The 25,799-nt window shown below is 38.6% G+C and overlaps 1 protein-coding gene across 2 annotated transcripts in view; it reads right to left on the reverse strand.

Annotated features, from left to right (window-relative positions):
- Positions 1–4,469, reverse strand: part of ATIC (5-aminoimidazole-4-carboxamide ribonucleotide formyltransferase/IMP cyclohydrolase) — a 30,477-nt gene extending 26,008 nt beyond the window's left edge. Inside the window, exons 1-4 of one of the 2 annotated variants that reach the window (XM_032638393.1) lie at positions 4,338–4,469; positions 3,909–4,035; positions 2,676–2,752; positions 1,762–1,828 (exon numbers count right to left, since the gene is read on the reverse strand). In XM_032638393.1, the coding sequence (XP_032494284.1) occupies positions 1,762–1,828; positions 2,676–2,752; positions 3,909–4,035; positions 4,338–4,356 (290 nt within the window). In that variant the 5' untranslated portion in view covers positions 4,357–4,469. Of the gene's footprint in view, positions 1–1,761; positions 1,829–2,675; positions 2,753–3,908; positions 4,036–4,141 lie in introns of both variants that reach the window. The other variant, XM_032638394.1, reaches the window with a different exon arrangement.
- Between the last annotated feature and the right edge of the window lie 21,330 nt (positions 4,470–25,799).

Consider the following 25,799-nt stretch of genomic DNA (forward strand, 5'->3'; position numbering starts at 1 on the left):
TCCCCAAATTGATCTACAGATTCAAGATAATTCCTACAAAAACTCCAACGCCCCTTTTTGCAGAAATGGGCAAGCTGACCCTAAAATTCATATGGAAATGCAAGGGACCCTGAATACCCAAAACAATCTTGAAAAAGAAGAACAAAGCTGAAAGACTCACACTTATCACTTTCACAATTTACCACAAAGATAATGGCGTGGTGCTGGCATAAAGGAGGTATAGATCAAGTGTACCAAGATCATTCAATGGGGAAAGAATAGTCTCTCCCACAAATGATGCTGAGACAACTGGATAGCCACATACTAAATAAAGCTAGACCGCTACCTCACACCCACATATAAAAAAAGTAGCTTAAAAGGAATCAAAGACCTAAGCATAAAAGCTAAAACTAAAAAACTCTTAAAAGAAAACATAGGCATAAATCTTCATTATTCTGAATTATGAAATGGTTTCTTAGAAATAACACTAAAGGCACAGGCAACAAAAGAAAAAATATAGGTAAGTTGGATATTACCAAAATTTAAAACTTTTATGATGGTCAAAGGATACTATTAAGAAAATGAAAACAATCCACAGAATGGGATAAAATGAATTCTTACAACTCAATAATAAAAAATAAGTGACTCAATTAAAATGGGCATCTGAACAGACATTTCTCCAAAGGTATACAAATGGCTTATGCTCATGAAAAGATGCTCAACCTCATTAGGAAATGCAAATCATAATCACAATGAGATACCACATCATAGGATGGTTAGAATCAAAAATATCAATAACAAATGTTGCTGAGTATGTAGAAGTAAGAACTTTTGTACACTGCCGGTGGGAATGTAAACTGACGAAGCACTTTGGAAAATAATCTGGCAGCTCCTCAAAAGTTTAAACAGTTACCAGATGACCAAGAAATTCCACTCCCAGGTATATACCCAAGAGAAATGAAAATATATGTGCACACAAAAATTTGTACATGAATGTCCATAGCTGCATTATTCATAACATCCAAAAGTGCAAACAATCCAAATATCCATCAACTGATGAACTGATAAATGGGAGTATATCCATACAATAAATTACTTTTCAGCAATAAAAAAGTGAATTGATATATGCTGTAACATGGATGAACCTTGAAAACATGCTAAGAAGCTAGTCACAGAGGACCATATTATACAATTACACTGATATGCAATGTTCGTGTAAATCCAGAATAGAAAATACACTGGTGGTTGCCTAGGTTGTTGGAGGAAATGAAGAATGAAAGTTAATGGGTAGAGTTTTTTGAGGGGGGAGGGTCAGGGTGGGAGGTGGGGTGATGAATATATTCTAACATTAACTGTGGTAATAATTGTACAACTCTAAATATACTAAATTACTAAACTACTGAATTATCTACTTTAAACTGGGGAATTGTATGGTACATGAATTAAGCTGAATAAAGCTGTTATACATATGTATTAAAAAGAAAGAGTGAATATCATTATGCAAATAACTAAATTACTTATATGTACGACAATTTAGATCACAACTTACTAAAAAACCAAAGGTTGTTTAAGCATAATTATGTATTTTAGTAATATAAATTTGGCAAAATCAAAATGCTTATTTACCCACATACAATGTCACAAATGTCCTCAATAAATGTTTATAGTAAGTGATGAGGAAACTAAACCTAATGCCAACCTTGATCTTTAAAAAGAGACACCAGATTTGGCTTCTTTGTCTTTGATCCCTAATGTATTAAAAGTTCAACTTTGAATTTTTACCTTATAAGACTGAAATCAAGTCTGGCCATGTCAGCACTATCTTCTGGGATATTACGAGCCAAGATGCCTAATTTAACAAAGTTAGAGTATTAGGTTCAAAAAACAAGTCAGAATAAGGTACTTCTTTCCAACATGATCCCATCAATCAAGTTAAAGCCCCTAGCATTGCCTAATTAAGAATACCAGACAGTACAAATCTCAGATTAGTGGGTATACTTAAAAACTGTTTGCATCAGTTCCTGATTCCCTTTTTCTTGAGCAACAAAACATAAAAGGAATTTTCATATAACTGTTGTCAGTTCCATCACTCCATGTACTCCCATAAATACTGAAGCATTTTGAAAGAATTCCTTTGAAAGTCAGTTACACTGTGATGCTTTATTCTAAGTTTGGAATCATCATAAAAGTTTTTTCACACTCTAAAATCTAAGTATTTTCATTAACTCCAGCAGGAAATATCACACTCTAACTTATTTATCAGGCCAGGACTAATAGTAAGCAGAGGAATCCATCAAGTAACAAAGCAAACCAGATTTTAAACAGGTTCTAATGTATTATGAACTTTAGCAGCACATGTGACAAAACCAGCATAACCTCACAGATAATTTTTTTTTAAGCTATGACCTGCCTTCTTCCTTATTCCTTTGTTTATTCTACAAAGTAACTGATTGTTTTAAACTGAAGGTATCTGGGCTTCCCTGGTAGTGGTTGAGAGTCCACCTGCCGATGCAGGGGATGCGGGTTCGTGCCCCAGTCCGGGAAGATCCCACATGCCGTGGAGCACGGCTGGGCCCGTGAGCCATGGCCGCTGGGCCTGTGCGTCCGGAGCCTGTGCTCCGCAATGGGAGAGGCCACAGCAGTGAGAGGCCCGCGTACCGCAAAAAAAAAAAATACTGAAGGTATAAACCACTTACCAGCATGGACTGCAGGATGCAAGGTTTTCACACGCCCCCCTAACATTTCAGGAAATCCAGTTACCTCAGAGATGTCTCTGAAAACAGATAAACAGAATATTGCTGGTGCTTCTGCTGAGTTGTCATTTTACATTTTACACCATTCCAAAACATCTTCCAACATTTTTTCAGAGCCTGGTTTTTCAGAATTCAGAAAATGAATCATAAGCCATACTAATGAAATATTAAGAAATAAATCCAACTCACAAGTACTTTGGCAATATACAACAAAGAATTAATATTCTTATCTCAGAAACAGACTAAAGAGAAAGCAAGGATTTATTTTTATGATTAAACAAGCATAAAGACAGCAGAGTAAATGAGTGGGGCAATAAAAGATTGTTTAGTAAAGTGGTGTTGGTATTAGAATAACTGGTTAACACTATGCAAATACAGATTCCGAATCAAAAGTTTGAGCACTTTAATAAAAGAAGTACCAAAATTAAGTATGTGAGGAATGCTTTCAAAACACTGAACAAAGGACTGATCTATGTAAATTTAAAAACTTTTTACTCAATACATGAAAAGAAAAAGCTGGAAAAAGATAATCACAAAACATGACAAAGGGACACATAAAAGACAGCATTTCAATATCAATCCATATCACCAAACTGACCTGAACCCTCTCTGTCTGAATTTACAAGCAAATTTTTAAAAACCCACAATATGTGAAAAAAGCAACAAGCAAGACCATCTATCTTCTGTATGAGCTATTTAATAAAAAAAATATGCTTATAAAAACACTGGAAGGAAACACATCAACATGTTGAACATGGTTACCAGAGATGCTAAGGAAAGAGAGACTGAATCTTCAGAGTTGAATTTTAATGATGTCAACAGTTTCACTAACAAGCCAGTCAAAACAGGTCATAGGCATCCTGCAAATCACAACTTCCTTCTTGCCCAACAGACAGTCCACCTAAATTAATCTGTTGTGGCTGAGGAGGGCTCTGAAATGAGGACTCTGGGGGTCCCAACTCCTTACTCTGTAAATATGAACAGAAGTTACTAAATTTCTCTGGGCCTCATCTCCCTCTTCCACAAAGGTGGTTAAGTAGTTTACCAATCTCACAGCCTGTCTGGGAGGAGTAAATAACGTTATTTTACTCAGTGCCTGGAATACATTACTTTCTGGTCAACGTCATCACGCTAGGTTCTGATAGAACTTAACTTAGAAAGCAAGTTGTGCCTTACCTGACTGCCAGACCAGCATCTCTGAGAGCTTTTGCAGTCCCTCCAGAAGCGATCAGATGCAAACCCACAGAAGCTAGGTTCCTGGCAAATTCCACAAGGCCGGTTTTGTCAGAGACACTCAATAAGGCTGAAACAGAAAACATTTCTCATCACTCGCTGTACACATTACATTCCTCAAGGCCGGGGAAGGGGGGGTGGGCAGTCGGGAATCTCAAGGCCCTCACTACCCAGACCTTGACCCGGGGCCGGGCCTGCCGCCAGCGAACCCCATTTCCGCGGGCCGGGGCCTAGCAGACCGCAGCGCCGCCTCCCACCCTGCCGGGCCCCCGCAGCTCCCGCCCGGCCGCCGCCATTGCCGGGGTGAGGGTGCCGCGGGGCACGGATGCCGATGGCGCGGCACCTCCACCTCCAGGGCGCCAAGGGACTCACCGAGCTGGCCGGGTGCCATGGCTGCAGGCGGCAAGGCCCCGGGGAGCGCGGGGCACAAAAGCGGAGACGCCACGTGCGGAAGGAGGGGCGGTGCGGCCAGAATTTACGCCGGAAGGAGGCGGGGCGGACCCGGTGGGCGCCTGATCCGTCACGTGACCCAACCCGCCCCCTGTTCAATTTCAGACGCGAAATTGGAGCCTCAGGGTTGTAAGGGAATGCGGGGTGGGGTGCGGTGCAGCTGGCTTCCTAAATCCAGAACTGGAAGGGATCACCACCTACAGTCTCACACTCCGAGAGTGATTTGTCCCTGCCCACAAAATGTGGTCGCCCCAAGCCTCGGGAGCTAACTCCTGTTGCCCGGGGCAGCCTGTCCCGGAGGCTGATCAAAGCGTCAGAAGCCCTGACGGAGGAATCAAGAAAAACACAAGGAAAAGTTCTTAGAGCAGCAAAGCTGGAAAGCATCTTGGCAATCATCTGCTTTCCTCCCGTTTCAATATATTAAAAAAAGTAAAACGAAGGCCTAAAGATTAAGTGACTCCACAGTTCCCAGAGGCAAAATGAAGTGAAATTGACATTCATTTGAGTTTTGGATTCCACCTTATACAATAGCCTGAAATCTGCTTATGAAAGCTGGTGTCTTCTGGCAAATCGGTAAATATTTTAACTCAAGCCTGGATGAGAGGAATGATAATGGTTGGGGTGGGGGCGAGGGGAATGCCATTTTTTATTTTGGCCGCGCCTTGAGGCTTGAGGGATCTTAGTTCCCCAACGGGGATTGAACTCGGCTTCCCGCAATGAAAGCACCGAGTCGTAACCGCTGGACCGCCAGGGAATTCCGGGGGATGCTTTAATCTATGAAAAATAGGGAAAGCAAAACTGAACACATTCACTTCTTTTTGAAAATAACATCTTTGCCACAAAATATACACATGTTGCTGTCTAAAGAAATCTTCTAAAAATGTTCCTTGTTAGAATTATATTACAAAATAATAGTGCTGCCTATCTTCTCTGTCATGGGCTCACAGCTGCAGAAAAAAAAAGTCTTCTCTTACCCACATTCTATTTATTTCTGTTTTTCCTCTTCCCCGATTCTTCCAGTCTCTTCTTTACTCCGCAAAGTGAATACCTATTGGCTAGAATCAAGGGCTGTATTTTATAACCTCTGAATACGTGAACACTTTGCTCTGAATATTTCTCACATTTCTAAGAGAAATATATTAAGATTATAATGGTGTCTTCAGAGTGTGTTTGCCAACTTTTAATTTAAAAAGACAAAAAGTTCATAGCTTGTAATAAAGGAAATTTCCCTGGCCAGTCACTGTAGGTTTTTATAGGATACAAAAAGCAGAAAATAATGCAGAGATTTAGTGATAAGAGGAAAATAAACAGCACTTAGGCACTGGGCATTTTTCCTGCATGTGAATTTCAAGTATTCAATGTAATAAATATTTATTGATCCCTGTCTGCCTGAATGGCAGAAATACAGTGTCAGAAAGACAAAGATGAATATCAATTAATCACTGTTCTCAAGGAGCTCATGATGGAATGTAAGTGTAGCAACATAGTTAGGTACAACTAGAAAATACTAATAGAAAGAGAAAACATGGGATTAAACTGATTTTTGTAGAGGTCCTTTGGAATACTGCCATATATACTAAAAAAGAATGAACTGTGGGTTCCAGACCAAGACACAACTCTCTTCATTTAATGATGTTTGCTAAGATTAGTTCTAACTAATCCTGCCATAGTATTAAAGTTCAGACTTGATAACTATCTCATATGTTAATGGCAAGAGGAGTAAATGAATTTACTAGCTTTGTGATCCTGACCACATCACTACATCTTTGAGGACCTTAGTTGCCTTGTGTGTAATAAGGGCATAATATTTGTTCTGTAAGCTTTAGATTTTAAGATGCAAATTAATTTATTGAAAATACAAAGTGACTTTATAGTGAAACTATAAAGTGACTAATAAGGGTAACAAAGAAGCATATTTCCTTCTTGGTTCATTCCCTTGATATAGTTGACTAAGTTTGTATCTCTCTGGACTTCATAGTATGCCCTCCTTAAAAATGCTAGTCCCAAGCAAGCTAGTGTGTTAGAAATGAAATGAGAGATATTTTCATAGAGATGTGGACTCACCTTCTAAGGGTCTATCACTAGCATTCCTGTTCCAGACAGACAGAAAAGAACATGTGTGCACTATAATGATTATATTTTCATTTCTTCTCTTCTTACTTCACACCCCTCCCAAAGGAAGCTTAAAGAATCTGAAATCATCTTTATATATCTAAAAACATTTGATATGTTTATAAGTAATTTCAGTTTTTCAAGTGTGCTATTATCTGTTTTTCTTCTATGTTGTTTATTCTTTGTCTAAATTTATCATTTCCTCCAAAAAGCCTCCATTCTACTCCCAAATCTGTGAACTCCTACTAGACTCCAAGGATTAGTAAGGCTGCTCATTTTGGGCCAACTTGCTCTAAGAGTTTACCACTCACATGGATATAGTCTGCCATATAAAGTGATTCCCAGGAGCTTGGATAATCGGATTAATGCATTAAGGATTATCAATAAAATTTCTCTCTAATTTAGAGGTTAAACTATCTTATGACATATTAATGAATTTGAACATTTTCCTTGAAGGTTCTAGTGAAACAGGAGGGAAGGGGGGGCAGGGCACAACCTTGAGGACATGACATAAACTGATTAGAACCAAATAGATCCAAGATGGCTAGACCTTGAGCCTCAGTCTAGATGGCTAGACCTTGAGCTCATTGTAACACATCAGGAAGCAAAATGGCACACCCATAGGCGCCATGACAGTTCCAAGGCAGACCATAAAGGTCAAAAAGTGGGCGGTGGCCTAATTCCTAGAAATCCCCACTCCTTTCCCAAAATAGATGGAATACTCCTCCCACTCAGCCTGTGAAATTACCCACCCCTATAAAAGCTGACAACCCCCATACCCTGGTGCCATCTCTCGCCTTCTGAGATGGCCCACACTCTGTCTGCAGAGTGTGTTTCTCTCTAAATAAATCCACTTCTTACCTATCACTTTGTCTCTCACTGAATTCCTTCTAGGACAAGACATCAAGAACCTGAGCTTCATTAAGTCCTGAGACCAGGTGTGTGATCTCAGTTAAAAGACCGTGGGTTCAAGTCCCAATCTGAGTTGCACGGTTTCACTAGGGGTGTTCTGAAATGTAAAGTTGGCAAACATACAAAGAATGAATTAGAAGAGCTATAATCAGAAAAACCACTTAAGAAATCACACAAACCCTAATCAAAGACCTGAAAGCATGGAAAAGGAGAGATTGATTGGAGAGAAAATCAGGGGTAAAACCTATAGCACATGGAGATGAACTGCATAAGGGAAACATGAAGTGGAAAGAAATAAGGGAGGCCCCACCATTTCTAGCTTGGCCATCTGAGTTGCTGGTGAAGCAAATCACTAACATTAAAAAAGAGAAAGAGGGGGCTTCCCTGGTGGCGCAGTGGTTGAGAGTCCACCTGCCGATGCAGGGGACACGGGTTTGTGCCCCGGTCCGGGAAGATCCCACATGCCACGGAGTGGCTGGGCCCGTGAGCCATGGATGCTGAGCCTGTGCGTCCAGAGCCTGTGCTCCGCAACGGGAGAAGCCACAACAGTGAGAGGCCCGCATACCGCAAAAAAAAGAGAGAGAGAGAGAGAGGGAGAGAGAGAGAGAGAGAGAAAGAACAGTTTGGGTGTGTGTCTATTTTTATTTGAGGTCAACGTGAGCATTTGGGTAAATTTGCGTTTCTGTTACCAAGGCTGTTGCGCCAGATCCTACCGCAGCCCCTCCCTCGAATGGAAACCAATTATCCTTATATTCTTATATAATTATATTCAATTATATTCTAAGTTTCAGGAGGAAGCTGCAAAGAGAAAAAAAAACAAGAACTAGTTAGAACCATCTATGCCCAAGATGGTGGAAGATTTGACTTCCAGTAGACCTTGAGCCTCATTATACGATCATTGTAACACATTAGTATGCTAAATGACACATCCACCATTGCCATGACAACAACCCCAAAAGCCCATACAAAGACTGAAAAGGAATGTTGCATCATTCCAAACCACACCCCTGTTCTTGGATAACTCATGAATATTCCTCCCATTTTTTCCAATTCCCTTGCTTTTACCTCAACTTTCCTATATATTTGGTGTCTCCGCCCGAATTGGGTTGAGAAGTTGATTCGTGAACTAGGTTCCTGCTTCTCTATTATTTGGCTATTGAATAAAAGCTTGTACTGTTCCAGTCTCAGCATTTGCTGTTGGCTGCGTGAATCTGATTGGAAAAACAACTTCCCTGGCCGAGACAAGGGGTCTTGGCTTGGGGCTAGGACCCTGGCATGTGTCTAGTTGACCAATTTGGTAACATATCTAGATGTTGATTTTGAAGTATAAATAACAAAATGAAAATATACAGTAAGTTTTTGGGAATACAAATGCAAATCAGGAATGGACATGAGGCTAAAGATAAATAGATTTGTTAATTTAATGACACTGAAGTAGCAGTTGAAGTCTGAAAGATGATAAACTGGCTTACTTAGGCCCAGCAAATAGCTTAAGTCAGAAGGCCAAAGAAAGAAAATAAGCAAACACTTAATGCCCTAGAGTGCATGTGGATTTTAACCATTTAGCCTTCGTATAATTAATACAATGGCTGATAGAGTAATACAAAATTGGTATTACGGCAGGTGTTCATCTGGTGAATACTTATTGAAGATGATATTCATTCACTCACAAATTCATTCAAAAAATATTTACTGGTGGCTTACTATGCAATGAGGATGCAAAGGTGGACCAAACAGATTAAAAAAAAGAAATCTCTGCCACCACAGAGTTTATATCTCAGAGGAGGAGATGATAGTCAATAAACAACAGAAATGCATAAAATGTACAGTGTGTTGGATACGGAGACACTTCATCCCTGTGGGAAAAAATAAAGCAGGGAAGAGGGTAGGACAGAAGAGACCTGCAATTTTAAGTAGGCTCATCAGAGAATTTCATACTGAGAAGGTACATTTGACTAAAGAACTGATGATGGGGGAGGGGTAGGAAGTCATAAGGTATTTGGCAGAGACTATTCCAGGCAGAGAGAATAGCAAGTGCAGCGGCCCTGCATGAGGGTGTGCCTGTCAGGTTTAAGGAATGGCAGGGAGGGCAGTGTGGCTGCAACAGAGGGAGCAATACTAAGAAAGAAGGAGCAATGTCAGCAGTCAGATTGTACAGGGCTTTCTGGGCCACTGTAAAGACTTTGGCTTTTACACTGAGACGGGAAGCTGCTGGAGAGCTTTGAGCAGGAGTGAGGTCTAGCTTGTGTCTTAACATGTTCACTCTAGTTGTGCAAGAGTGAAGGTGAAAGCAAGGAGATCCCTAGAGAGACTCCCTGTGCTACGTGGCTGTTTCCCACTAGCTAGCTATTCTATATTTGGTAGTGTATATATGTCGATGCTACTCTCACTTTGCCCCAGCTTCCCTCTCCCCTCGTGTCCTTAAGTCCATTCTCTATGTCTACATCTTTATTCCTGACCTGCCTCTCGGTTCATCAGTACCTTTTTTTTTTTTTGAGATTCCATATATATGTGTTAGCATACAATATTTGTTTTTCTCTTTCTGACTTACTTCACTCTGTATGATTGACTCTAGGTCCATCCACCTCACCACAAATAACTCAGTTACATTTCTTTTTATGGCCGAGTAATATTCCATTGTATATATGTGCCACATCTTCTTTATCTATTCATCTGTCGATGAACTAATACCTTTTAAATAAGTAAGTGTTTGCTAGAAGAAGAGATAGGGGAGTAGAGACTGTATTCAAGAGAGGAGAAACCAGTATGTGCAAAGGTCAAGAAGGGAAGATTACCATCTACAGACAAAAGTGGAAGAAGCCTTGTATATCTCAAATGTAGAAAGTAAGGGGCAGAGTTATAGCTGGGGTATTGGAATGGGTCTATTTGAATAGTGAATTTTAGTCTTATTTCTAAGGGTAATGATAATAAGCAACTGAAGAGTTTTAAGTAAGAAATCAACTCAACAGATTTGAATTAAAAATAAAACCTTCTGTTTGCTGTGTAGAAAATAGTTTGGAAGGAAACTGGAGGGGATGTAGGCAATGACAAAGAGAAATTGATAGTAGTTTAGATTAAGGTAGTGACAATAGTGATGGAGAAAAGTGAATAGACTCAAGTAATGTTTAGGGGGTAGAATCAATAGCATCAGTGAATGACAGGATGTGGCAAATGAGAGAAGAAAGAATCTTAGATAACTACAGTTTTCTCTTTTGAGTAACGGCCATTAACTGAGATGGGGACACTGATAAAAGGACAGGTGACAGTGGGGGGGGTGGTTGTGGTGGGAGGGGGTGGGAGATAAGGAACTCTGTTTAGGACATATTACGCTGGAGGTTTCTGACAAAGTTGTTAATGGAAATGACAAAGAGAAGTCTGGCCTGGAGATGTCAGTCTGGCCCCTCAGCATATCAATGGTAGTGAAATTTCCTTGGATGAGGAAATTTGGGGAAAGGGATTGCCGAGTGAAAAGAGGGCTTTGGACAAAATGTTCAGGACAAAGCTTAAGATGTCACGAAAGCCAAGGCCAGAAAGTAAAAAAAAAGCTGTCAAATATTTTAACTATTGTTGGAAAGCAACACGAAGACCTAAAAGTGACTGTTGCGATTAGCTTTGTTGTCATTGTCAAGGTCAATCGTGGTGTTGGTAAGATCAGCTTCAGTGGAGTGGTGGGAGCAGAAGCCAGGCAGGAGGAAGAATGCCAGGCAATACTGAAATGCGTCTGATGTTGATGATGGTGAATTTATAGAGATTGTTAAAATATGTGATTTTCCTCTAGCAGCTTGGTAGTCCTCATACAGACACAAAGAAGGCAGATGGTTCATTTCATCCAGGATTGGGGTTTTGACAGGAGGATGAGAAAAGGACAGGAGTCAATGGACTTTGGTATTTTGGTAAGTGTGATTGACTTGATGGGCCATGAAATATAAGCTGGGTAGGGAGAGAAGTAAAAGCCAAGAGGAAGGCTGTAGCATGTGAAGATGAAGAACAGTTAGGGGTCATGCAAACCTGGAAGGATGGAAGCACTGTTTTAGAGAGTGGGCTTATAGGGTGGAGCAGTCTTGGGTATTGACAATATTCAGAGTGTCACCATGGGAGTGGGAAGTTAAGGTGGAGTGTGGGGAAGGTCATTGGGATGCCCAGGACTGTGCCAGTTTATGTCTCTTCTTCTGGGGTACTTGTTAATACCACCAACTTTTACTTTCAAAAGCATGCCTATTTGGACAATAAATTGTATGGTCCAAATGAAGTTTTATCATTTTGATAATAACTGAATAATATGTAACTCTATACGAAATACCAATTCTAGTAATATATTAGGTAGGAATTTCTTAAAGGCAGTTATAATGGATTATGTTTATAAATTCGTATTACATTTAACATTTTCAGGTATCTTTTTTCATTTTGGCAGTTACTTTAGCTCCTCTACATATTTAAGGAATTTAAAATTAAAGCCAAATTATTATTTTCAATATTGATACTAAGACTTGATTCAGACAAGAATCAACAGCAAAAATGGGGCTCCAGCTACTATGCAGTATCTTTTTAGATAATGGACATTCTGGGCTAAGATTTACAAAAAAGTCCTTTAGTTTTTATTTAGTTTTGATGATCGAAGTTCCTTTTCCAATCACCTGCTGAGTAGACCAGTCCACAGTTGGAATTGGCCTTTTCCTTGTCAGTCCTCCTATCTTATTCCTCCCAGATATAACTGCCTGGATTTTCAAGTATCTGCTAATGCCCTGGGTCTTTCTGGTCATCCCCACCCAACTGCTGAGTTCCTCTGCCACTTATCTTTGATTACTGGTGTCACACATTTGTCAGAACTGGGGCTGAAGATTACCACTTAACCTCAGCCTCCATCATATTTCACCCTTGGCTAAATAGTCACCATCAGTTTTTGTAGATTTTATACAGTTTTCTCAGTACCTGAACTGCTGCTATCCTATGTTTTCAAAAATAAGATATCATAATGAATTAATCCCAAGATAAAACAAATAGCTTTTATGTTTTTTCTTCTAAAGGCTTTCTTGATCACTCCCTTTCCCACATAGATTAATTCTTTCTTCTCTTATCCTGGAGCTTACTTTAATTGTAACACCTTTAACATTATACTGCATTAATTTCTTTGTAAAACTGTCTACCTCATTACATTTGATAGACAGGGACTATGTTTTATTTTTCTGTCTTTACCTGAATGCCTAATAAAATAACTAGTAAACAATAGGCATTAACCGTCGAGCTTAAAAGATGGGGCTCTACGACCCTCTATGCTTAATCTTTGTCATCTCAAATTCATAGACACCATCACTCATTCACAGAGATCTTGGCACCAGGCTTACAGTCTTTCTACCTCAACTCCTATGATTATCTTGGTGACATCAATATCCCCATCAATGACCCATTCAATGTCCTGGTCTTTGAGGTCCTTGACTCTAAGTATAAAAAAGATATCTTGGGCTTCCCTGGTGGCTCAGTGGTTAAGAATCCACCTGCCAATGCAGGGGACACAGGTTTGACCCCTGGTCCAGGAAGATCCCACATGCCATGGAGCAACTAAGCCTGTGTGCCACAACTACTGAGCCTGTGAGCTACTGAGCCCCCTTGCCACAGCTACTGAAGCCTGTGCACCTAGGGGCCATGCTCTGCAACAAGAGAAGCCACAACAATGAGAAGCCCGCACACTGCAACAAAGAGTAGCCCCCCGCTCGTTGCAACTAGAGAAAGCCTTCATGCAGCAACGAAGACCCAATGCAGCCAAAAATAAAAATAAATTTAAAAAAAGATATTTTAAAAGCTCTAAATCAATACTAATTTTGTGGGCAAAATTTTCTGGGTAAAATTCCTTGGAATTTTCCTCGATTAACTCCTAACAAGATATTATTAAAACTGGTATTCCAACGTGAATTCTACTTACTAATGGCATTGGAGCCAAGTGGAAAATATTCTTAGGTGAATTATAGCTTACTGCCCAAATCAGCACAGACCTGACAATCTCTGCCTTTTGAATTGGATTGTTTAGCCCATTCACATTTAATGTTATTATTGATATGTTTGAATTTATGTCTGCCATTTTGATATTTGTTTTCTATGTCTCATGTCTTGTTTTGTTCCTCTGCTCTTTCATTACTGTGTTCTTTTGGATTAAGTGGATATTTTCTAATGTACAATTTTAATTCCTTTACTGACTTTTAGTTATATTTTAAAGTCATTTTCCTCAGTGGTTGCTCTAGGGATTATGACGCACCTCTTAATTTATCAGAAATGACTTCAGATTTATACTAACTTAATTCCAATGAGATATAGAAGACTTGCTCCATTATAGTCCCTTTTCTTGTTACAAATCCAACAATGCAGTGTAATAATCATGGTTTTATGTAATCATATGACCTTTGAAGAAATTAAGAGAAGAAAAAATATATTTACCAAGTTTTTATGTTAACAATCTTATTAGCCATTTCCAGTACTTTTATTTCTTTTTGTGGATTTGAGTCACTGTCTGATTTCACTTCCTTTCCTCACTATAGCTTCCTTCTTCCTCACTTCTTTGTCTTGTTAAATATACTATATCTTTATATGCTATCAGCCCCCAAATTCATTTTTTTAGGAATTATTTTATGCTATTTAAAAAAATCAATTAGGAGAAGGCAAATTAAATTATACTATCTTTTGTAGTTACTACATAATTGCTTTTACTGGTACTCTTTGTTTTTTCATGTGCATTCGGATTACACTCTGATGTTACTTCCTTTCTGTCTAAAGAAATTCATTTAGTATTTTTTGCAAGGCAGGTCTGCTAGCAGCAAATTTTTTCAGTCTGTTTATTTGGGAATATCTTTCTTTCTGTCTTCATTTTCAGATGGTAGTTTTACTACATGTAGGATTCTTGCTTGGCAACTTTTTTTTCCTTTAAGTACTTTGAATATGTCCTAACTGCCCTCTGGTCCCCCTTGTTTTTGATAAATCAACTACTAATCCTATTGGAATTCTCTTGTACATGATGAATCATTTTCTTTTGCCGCCTTTAAGATTTTTCTCATTGTCTTTGGATTTTAACATTTGACTATGATATGCCTAGCTGTGGATGCCTTTGGTTTTACCCTACTTAGAGTTCATGTGTAAATTAACGTTTTCATCAAATTTGGGAAGTTTTCAGACATTATTTCTTCAGATATTTATTTCTGTACCCATCTCTCTCTCCCCTTCCTCTAATATGTCCATTATACACAAATATAATGGTGCCCCATATTTTCTAAGGTTCTGTTTATTTTTTTCATTCTCTTTTCTTTCTGTTCTTCAGATTGTATAATCTGTATGGATCTATCTTTAAGTTCACTCATTGTTTCTCTGCCAGCTCTTATCTACTGTTGAATGCCTCTAGTGAATATATCATTTCCATTATTGTATTTTTCAACTCTAGAATTTTCATTTCATTCTTTTTAAAATAATTTCTATCTTTTTATTAATATTATTATTTCAATGAATTTTCATCATTCTTTAATTCTTTAAACATGATTTCTATTAGTTCTTTGAACATATTTACAATAACTACTTTAGTTTTGCCTGCTATCCCAAATTTGGGCTTCCTCAAAGGTAATTTCTGTTGTCTGTTTTGTTTTGCTTTTTAAACTAGGACACTTTTGTGAGTGAAAGTCATTGTTATTTAATAAATACACTGGGGCAAAATGAATAAACTCTCATGGTCCTGGTAAAACTGGGATGTAAGGTTACACTTAAAATGCAATGTGACACTTGATAAACTTGACAAATTGAGATTACCAATATTTCCTTCTGGATTTCTATATCCAGAAATGATATATTTCTGAGACACATAAATCTTTGTTCAGAAAGGAATATATAAGTTTAGGAACTTGACTTGATATAGATAAATACCTTGATACTTTCTATTGGGGAAAATCCTAAAAGTCAAAAATTAGAAAGTGTGCTTACAGTTACTGCGTGTGGCACATCCTTGGTTTCCTACTCAAAATTTCACTTCCCCCTACTTCTTATTGGCAGAACCTCAATTTTATTCCAGTTTACCCCTTTAAGAAGATCATATACTTATGGAAGGAGCTTTTAATTATAATCACATTTCCCTTGGCAGTGATGGGTTTATGGGTGCATATATGATCAATTTTGGGGATAATAAAACATGCAGAAGATCTATTGGAGGGTCTTTTTAAAAATCTCTTAGAGGCTCAAGAAAGACGTAACCCCTTTTCTTCTGTGGGATATGACTCTTAGAGCATGGCAACAACCCTTTAACTACCTCTTTTAACTATAAGATCTACCTTGAGGCCAAAGAAAGATGAGAGTAGTCTGCGCTTTTGATGCCATCATGATGCCTCTGAATTCAGCAAATCTTGAGCCACTCCCACATTCAAACTTCTTATTACTTGAGTAAGTCAATGTCTTTTTTTTTAAGCCAGTTGATTTCGAGTCTTCTATACAAGTATTTTAAAATGTTCTAAAAGATTTTTAAAAATTAAAAAATATATAATTGTTTCAGAAAGAGACTAGCAAAGGATAGGACTCATTCACACTTAACACAGTGTGTGGTTGACTTGAACTGTCTCATCCTGGTCTGTCCAATATGGTAGCCACTAGCTACATATGACTATTGAGGACTTGAAATGTGCCTAGTTTGAACTAAGAGGTCTGTAAGTGTAAAATAAACACCATCATTTGAAGACTTAGAACCAAAATAATAAGACATATAAAATATATCTAATAATTTTAATTGATTACATGTTTAAATGACAATATTTAGGACATATTGGGTTAAATAAAATATATTATTTAAATTAATTTTACTTTTTTTTCTTTTTACTTTATTTTCAGGATATTTTTTGATGTGGACCATTTTTAAACTCTTTATTGAATTTGTTAAAATATTGCTTCTGTATTATGTTTTGGTTTCTTGGCCACGAGGCATGTGGGATCTTAGCTCCCTCACCAGGGATGGAACCCACGCCTCCTGCATTGGAAGGCAAAGTCTTAACCACTGGACCACCAGGGAAGTCCCTCTTTTTCCTGTTTTTAATGTGACTATTAGAAAATTGAAAACAACTTATGTAGTTTCCATTATATTTCTACTGAACAGCACTGATCTAGACAAAATCAAAGAATTGTCACATCACTTGCCAATTGGGGTAAGGTACAGAATTCCTTGACATGCATTATACTTGAAGCTTTATATACAATTTATATAGCAACATTCAAACATAAATTGCAAATTTTAGGAATTATTTGAAATTAGAAATGTGGTATACTTGATTCTGTCAGAATTCTTAGAATTTCCAGAGACTTAGGATTGATTATAGAAAATCTAGTCTACCTAAATTCAGGATTTAGGTACCATATCTTTCAGATGTATTCTTCATATCTTCCTCCTGTCTCTGAGATATTAAATAATGTTCAGGGAAAATGTATGTTGTATTACTTCAATTCTCTAGATCAGAAATCTAAGTTCCTCTGAGTCTAAAATCCTAGATTTTGAGTTCTGTGATAAGGAATGTTTCTAACAACAGAAAAAGCTAAATTAAAATTTGACTTTAAAAACCTAATCTTCATTAGAAAAAAATAGAAATAGAACACAGCTTGATATAGACTCTCCTTATGTTCCTACAGGACTTAAAGGAAGTGCCTTTTTTTCTCATGCTGAAAAGTGATCATCATGTGAAAGTGTTGTTTCCTTTCAGGGTTGCTTGCCAACATGCCAGTTATTAAATTTGGAAATAAAATAGTTGAATATATGCTACTGAACACAAGTTTGTGTGTCTGATGCACAGTGAGGCCAAACAAACTGAAATGTTGGAGTTTGGAGCAGAGAAAGGTTTATTGCAGGGCCAAGGAAGGAAAACGGATGGTTCATGCTCAAAAACCCCGAACTTGGGACTTCCCTGGTGGCGCAGTGGTTGAGAGTCCGCCTGCCGGTGCAGGGGACACAGGTTTGTGCCCCAGTCTGGGAAGATCCCACATGCCGCGGAGCGGCTGGGCCCGTGAGCCATGGCCACTGAGCCTGCGCGTCCAGGGCCTGTGCTCCGCAACGGGAGAGGCCACCACAGTGAGAGGCCCACGTACTGCAAAAAAAAAAAAAAAAAAGACACAGGCTTGCTGAATGGATACAAAAACAAGACCCATATATATGCTGTCTATAAGAGAACCACATCAGACCTAGGGACACATACAGACTGAAAGTGAGGGGATGGAAAAAGACATTCCATGCAAATGGAAATCAAAAGAAAGATGGAGTAGCAATCCTCATATAAGATGAAATAGACTTTAAAATAAAGAATGTTACAAGAGACAAAGAAGGACACTACATAATGATCAAGGGATCAATCCAAGAAGAAGATATAACAATTATAAATATATATGCACCCTACATGGAGCACCCCAATACATAAGGCAACTGCTAACAGCTATAAAAGAGGAAATCAACAGTAACACAATAATAGTGGGGGAGTTTTAACACCTCACTTACACCAATGGACAGATCATCCAAAATGAAAATAAATAAGGAAACAGAAGCTTTAAATGACATAATAGACCAGGTAGATTTAATTGATATTTATAGGTTATTCATTCTATCCAAAAACAGCAGATTACACATTCTTCTCAAGTGTGCATGGAACATTCTCCAGGATAGATCACATCTTGGGTCACAAATCAAGCCTCAGTAATTTGAAGAAAATTGAAATCATATCAAGCATCTTTTCTGACCACAATGCTATGAGATTACAAATGAATTATACGGAAAAAAACGTAAAAAACACAAACACATGGAGGCTAAACAATACGTTACTAAATAACCAAGAGATCACTGAAGAAATCAAAGAGGAAATCAAAAAATACCTAGAGACAAATGACAAAGAAAACACGACGATCCAAAACCTATGGGATGCAGCAAAAGCAGTTCTAAGAGGGAAGTTTATAGCTATACAAGCCTACCTCAAGAAACAAGAAAAATCTCAAATAAACAATCTAAACTTACACCTAAAGGAACTAGAGGAAGAAGAAAAAACAAAACCCAAAGTTAGCAGAGGGAAAGAAATCATAAAGATCACAGCAGAAATAAATGAAATAGAAACAAAGAAAATAATAGCAAAGATCAATAAAACTAAAACCTAGTGCTTTGAGAAGATAAACAAAATTGATAAACCATTAGCCAGACTCATCAAGAAAAAGAGGGAGAGGACACAAATCAATAAAATTAGAAATGAAAAAGGAGAAGTTACAACAGACACCGCAGAAATACAAAGCATCCTAAGAGACTACTACAAGCAACGCTATGCCAATAAAATGGACAACATGGAAGAAATGGACAAATTCTTAGAAAGGTATAACCTTCCAAGACTAAACCAGGAAGAAACAGAAAATATGAACCCACCAATCACAAGTAATGAAATTGAAACTGTGATTAAAAATCTTCCAACACAAAAAAGTCCAGGACCAGATGGCTTCACAGGTGAATTCTTTAAAACATTTAGAGAAGAGCTAACACCCATAATTCTCAAACTCTTCCAAAAAATTGCAGAGGAAGGAACACTCCAAAACTCATTCTATGAGGCCACCATCACCCTGATACCAAAACCAGACAAGGATGTCACAAAGAAAGAAAACTACAGGCCAATATCACTGATGAACATAGATGCAAAAATTCTCAACAAAATACTAGCAAACAGAATCCAACAACACATTAAAAGGATCATACACCATGATCAACTGGGATTTATCCCAGGGATGCAAGGATTCTTCAATATATGCAAATCAATCAATGTGCTACACCATATTAACAAACTGAAGAATAAAAACCATATGATCATCTCAATAGATGCAGAAAAACCTTTTGACAAAATTCAACACCGATTTATGATAAAAACTCTCCAGAAAGTGGGCATAGAGGGAAACTACCTCAACATAATAAAGGCCATATACGAGAAACCCACAGCAAACATCATTCTCAATGGTGAAAAACTGAAAGCATTTCCTCTAAGATCAGGAACAAGACAAGGATGTCCAATCTCACCACTATTGTTCAACATAGTTTTGAAAGTCCTAGCCACGGCAATCAGAGAAGAAAAAGAAATAAAAGGAATACAAATTGGAAAAGAAGAAGTAAAACTGTCACTGTTTGCAGATGATGTGATACTATACATAGAGAATCCTAAAGATGCCACCAGAAAACTACTAGAGCTCATCAATGAATGTGGTAAAGTGGCAGGATACACAATTAATGCACAGAAATCTCTTGCAGTCCTACACACTAATGATGAAAAATCTGAAAGAGAAGTTAAGAAAACACTCCCATTTACCACTGCAACAAAAAGAATAAAATACCTAGGAATAAACCTACCTAGGGAGACAAAAGACCTGTATGCAGAAAACTATAAGACACTGATGAAAAAAATTAAAGATGATACCAACAGATGGAGAGATGTACTATGTTCTTGGATTGGAAGAATCAATATTGTGAAAATGACTATACTACCCAAAGCAATCTACAGATTCAATGCAATCCCTATCAAATTAACAATGGCATTTTTTACAGAACTAGAACAAATCATTTTAAAATTTGTATGGAGACACAAAAGACCCCGAATAGCCAAAGCAGTCTTGAGGGAAAATAACGGAGCGGAAGGAATCAGACTCTCTGACTTCAGACTATACTACAAATCTACAGTAATCAAGACAATATGGTACTGGCACAAAAACAGAAATATAGATCAATGGAACAGGATAGAAAGCCCAGAGATAAACCCACGCACCTACGGTCAACTAGTCTATGACAGAGGAGGCAAGGATATACAATGGAGAAAAGACAGTCTCTTCAATACGTGGTGCTGGGAAAACTGGACAGCTACATGTAAAAGAATGAAATTAGAACACTCCCTAACACCATATACAAAAATAAACTCAAAGTGCATTTGACCGGACACTATAAAACTCTTAAAGGAAAAGATAGAAAGAACAGTCTTTTACATAAATCACAGCAAGATCTTTTTTGATCCACCTCCTAGAGTAATGGAAATAAAAACAAAAATAAACAAATGGGACCTAATGAAACTTCAAAGCTTTTGCACAGCAAAGGAAACCATAAACAAGATGAAAAGACAACCCTCAGAATGGGAGAAAATATTTGCAAATGAATCAATAGACAAAGGATTAATCTCTGAAATATATAAACAGCTCATGCAGCTCAATAATAAAGAAACAAACAACCCAATCCAAAAATGGGCAGAAGACCTAAATAGACATTTCTCCAAAGAAGACATACAGATGGCCAAGAAGCACATGAAAAGCTGCTCAACGTCACTAATTATTAGAGAAATGCAAGTCAAAACTACGATGAGGTATCACCTCACACTAGTTAGAATGGGCATCATCAGAAAATCTACAAACAACAAATGCTGGAGAGGGTGTGGAGAAAAGGGAACCCTCTTGCACTGTTGGTGGGAATGCAAATTGATACAGCCACTATGGGAACAGTATGGAGGTCCCTTAAAAAACTAAAAATAGAATTACCATATGACCCAGCAATCCCACTTCTGGGCATATACCCAGAGAAAACCATAATTCAAAAAGACACACATGCACCCCAATGTTCACTGCAGCACTGTTTACAATAGCCAGGTCATGGAAGCAACCTAAATGCCCATCGACAGCTGAATGGATAAAGAAGATGTGGTACATATATACAATGGAATATTACTCAGCCATAAAAAGGAACAAAATTGAGTCATTTGTTGAGACGTGGATGGATCTAGAGACTGTCATACAGAGTGAAGTAAGTCAGAAAGAGAAAAAGAAATATAGTACGTTAACCCATGTGTATGGAACCTAGAAAAATGGTACAGATGAACCGGTTTGCAGGGCAGAAGTTGAAACACAGACGTAGAGAACAAATGTATGGACACCAAGGGGGGAAAGTCGCGTGGGGGTGGGGATGGTGGTGTGCTGAATTGGGCGATTGGGATTGACATGTGCACAATGATGTGTTTAAAATTGATGACTAATAAGAACCTGCTGTATACAAAAATAAATAAAATTTAAAATTAAAAAAAAAATACAGTAAAGACTCCATGTGCTCAATCATAAGGTGAAACACAATTGTCATCTGTCTCCTTTCCCCACCAAAGCATCTAGTTTAGGATTAAGATTAAATATCAGACCCAAGAGATCCCACAGTGCCTCTATTTATTATTGAACCTGAATGTCAAAAGAAATTCCAAGCAGAAGAATTACTTCAGCATAGCATCAATATAATTTATTTTCACTTTTTTGTCATTAAATATTAAGGGATGTCAACTGTAAATTAATATAATTTTCAAGTTTGTATTGTTTAATCCAAACATAATCTACTTGGGCTCTTTGATAGTAAGTTTTCGATAAGCATTTAGGAACCTGTCTCCTTTATTTGTTTTTTGGATGGATATAATAGCAGGAGAGCAGAGGGCAAGGACTAGGTCCTTGAAGAAACACAATAAAGAATAAGTATGATTTTTGTCTTCAGAAAAAACTTTTAACTTGTTTTGGCCAAAAATGAAAGGAATCTAGAAAAAGCTATGTTTAAATAAAATGATCAGTTTTCATTCTGAAGGATAATGCAAACTAGAAAGGGGCCAGAAGACCTACGGTTAACAGAGCACAAATGTAAGTGGACAAAGTACGCATGGTGCAAATTCATTTACAGGCTTCCTCCTTCCCACTAAAAATTCATGTTTGCTAAAATGTTAAGGACAAGGAGATGGGAATGGATAAAAGGAGGGCATTTAAGACATTTAAGCTTAACAAGGGCAGAGAAGTGGAGAAATCTAAGAAAGTGCAATCACAGAAGAATAATTAAACCATTCTCTGCTCAGATTATTTTCTACATAATATTTATGCAATGAGTTCATGCAGTTCTACACAGAATATTAAGCATATCAAAAGAAAAGCATCACCTCAAAGAGTAATGAAAGCAAAGATGATTTATTTCTAGAACAGTGCTCCCAGGAGAACATGCCACCCCTAGTGAGCAGCAAAGGTTGTTCCCTGGGTCATCATCATCAACTTGCAATCTCAAAGTCAAAGATAATCAACTATATTTGCATAATGTTTTCAGGTTTAAAAAGTGCTCTTATAGCTCATTTTCCTTATAACACAATGAGGGGCATTCTATTCTTATCCCCATTTTTCAGATGCAGAATGTGAAGGCCTCAAGGTCAGAAGCTCAAGGTCACAGTGCTAGAAAGTGATAGAGTTGAAACTATGTTTTCTACTCTAAAGTCTGTGCTTGGGCTAATAGTACAGAGAGTTAATGATAAAAGACAGCCTCCTGGGAGCATGAATTATAGCCAAAAAGGAGCAACCACTGAATTTTTCAGGTATACCATTGATTTTATATCAGTTTTTTTTTGCTGTTAGGTAGGAGGAGAGGTATAACACTCCACATTAATTTTAAGTTGCATTCCAATTTTAGAAAATTAAAATAAAGTGTGTCATAAACTTATGTTTGTGTGTGTGCATGTGTGCATATGTGTGTTGATAACCTCTTAAAGAAAGTGGTACAGCACATGAAAAAATGCTCAACATCACTAATTATTAGAGAAATGCAAATCAAAACTACAATGAGGTATCACCTCACAGCAGTCAGAATGGCTAGCATCAAAAAAATCTACAAATAATAAATGCTGGAGAGGGTGTGGAGAAAAGGGAACCCTCCTACACTGTTGGTGGAAATGTAAATTGGTACAGCTACTATGGAGAACAGTATGGAGGTTCCTTAAAAAACTAAAAATAGAGCTACCATATGATCCAGCAATCCCACTCGTGGGCATATACCCAGAGAAAATCATAATTCGAAAAGATACATGCACTGCAATGTTCATTATAGCACTATTTATAATAGCCAGGACATGGAAGCAACCTAAATGTCTGTCAACAGAGAAATAGATAAAGAAGATGTGGTACATATATACCATAGAATATTACTCAGCCATAAAAAAGAGCAAAATAGGGACTTCCCTAGTGGCACAGTGATTAAGAATCCGCCTGCCAGTGCAAGGGGCCATGGGTTTGATCCTTGGTCAGGGAAGATCCCACATGCCGTGGAGCAACTAAGCCTGTGTACCACAACTACTGAGCCTGCACTCTAGAGCCCACATGCCACAAATACTGAGCCCACTTGCTGCAACTACTGAAGCCCGTGTGCCTAGAGTCTGTGGTCTGAAACAAGAGAAGCCACTGCAGTGAAAAGCCCGTGCAACACAACAAAGAGTAGCTCCCACTCGCCGCAAGCGGAGAAAGCCCGTGAGCAGCAACAAAGACCCAGTACAGCCAAAAATAAATAAATAAAATAAATTTATTTTAGAAAAAAGAATGAAATAATGCCATTTGCACTAACATCGTTGGCCCTAGAGATTGTCATGTTGAGTGAAGTAAGTCAGACAAAGACAAATATGATATGATACCCCTAATACGCGGAATCCACAAAAACATGATACAAATGAACTTATTTACAAAACAGAAATAGGGTCACAGGTGTAGAAAACAAACTTATGGTTACCAAGGAGGAGAGCGGGGAGGGATAAATTGGGATTAACATATACACACTACTATAAATAAAATAGATAACTAAGAAGGACCTACCGTAAAGCACAGGGAATTCTACTCAGTGTTCTGTAATGGCCTATATGAGAAAAGAATATAAAAGAAGAGTGGATATATGTATAACTGATTCACTTTGCTGTACAGCAGAAACTAACACAACATTGTAAATCAACTATACTCTGATAAAAATTAATTAAAAAAATAGTGGTACAAGGAGTCTGTACTCTTCTTATTCTTGGTCATGTCTTCCTAATTCTCTCTCCTCTTGTTTCATACTAAAGTGTGTTTATCCTGTATGTCATTGCTATAGGGCTAGTTCTCACTGAAATTTCAAAGTGATGCATACCAGATGATTCCTGACTCATTAGCAAAGTTAGAGAAGGATCCTAAGGTTTCCTTCCCTTCTCAAAAGCATTGACTCCTTTTAAGAAAAAAGCAATGCCCAATTTCAGGCGGGGTAGTAGTAGTGGTTGGTGTCAAAAGAGAAAATATTTTGCTTAAGTGGAATTTGCAACACAGTTCATTAACACTGCGGGAGTGGATGTATTCTCCACCCTTATTTTGCATTCTTAAGAAGGCCCACCTCTTTCTTGCCTTACATGTATTTCCATCTGCTAACGTTGACCAGACAATTTTCAGTGTGCAGCAAATGTGACTGCTTTGTCACCAGGATTTTTGAAAGATTGAGAGGCCGTGGGCTAATATTGAAATGAAGGAATTGGATTAGATCATTTGACAGGTTCATTGATTCGACAAACATGTAAAGAATACCTACTATGTGCCGTACTAGATTGCTACTGGGAGCATTAAGGTAAGGAAATAGTTTTCAGACAAAACAAACAAAAACCCAAAACTTTCCAGCGACACATGGTAAGATCCAGACAGTACCAACATCAAATGCAAAATGGGCGCCAGCGGCTCCGCAGAAAATCCTCTCCCATCTTTCTTATGTAAGGACATACAATTGACCTTTGAACAGCTCGGGTTTAAATTGCACGGGTCCACTTTCACCAAGACTTGTTGGCCTTCCATATTCTCCGGTTGGCATTCGGATCCGCAGATTCGAAATTTCCATCCACAGTGGGTTGAATCCGCGGATGCGAAACCCGTGCATAGAGAGGGCGGCCTTTGGGCCCTGAACATGCGCAGATTTTGGTGCCCGGGCCTTCTGGAACCAATCCCCCGCCTTTACGCGAGGGTTGACTGTACTAGCAAAGCGCTGTTTAACAAATAGTGCGTTATCCAGCCTCTCGACGATCCACAGCGTGTTGTGCCGAAAAACATGGGAACTGATCAGAGTGGGTTTGCAGTTGTCAGCCTCCCACGTAGTCCCAGAGGATGCCCACCACCCGCTCTCCTCACCTGTGTGGGGTCCCATCCCACACTAGCAGGGCTGGCCTGGCGACAGGACGCGGCAGAAGTGACGGGGCCGCTTCCATCCGGGACTGTCTGGCTTCTCCTCCCTCAGACGGCGAGCCGGCTAAGGCCGGCCCGTGCTGCGAGCGGCCTTGTGGAGAGGCCAGCGGCGAGGCGCTGAGCTGCGGCTCCTTCTCGGGCGGTGGCCGCGCCTTCGGGGGACTGCGGCCTCCGCGAGGGACCCTGATCCCCAGCCCCCGCCGGATGTGGACCCACAAATGGTAATGAACGTCCGTTGTTTGAAGCTGCTAAAAATTTGGGAGTAGTTTGTTAACACACTAACAGAGCGGAATAACTTTCTAGGCCCCCAAGAGAGCCGCTCCTGCTCGGGTGCCACGTGAGCAAACA

This window comes from Phocoena sinus, chromosome 7, assembly GCF_008692025.1.
Source record: "Phocoena sinus isolate mPhoSin1 chromosome 7, mPhoSin1.pri, whole genome shotgun sequence".
In the NCBI taxonomy this organism is placed as follows: domain Eukaryota; kingdom Metazoa; phylum Chordata; class Mammalia; order Artiodactyla; family Phocoenidae; genus Phocoena; species Phocoena sinus.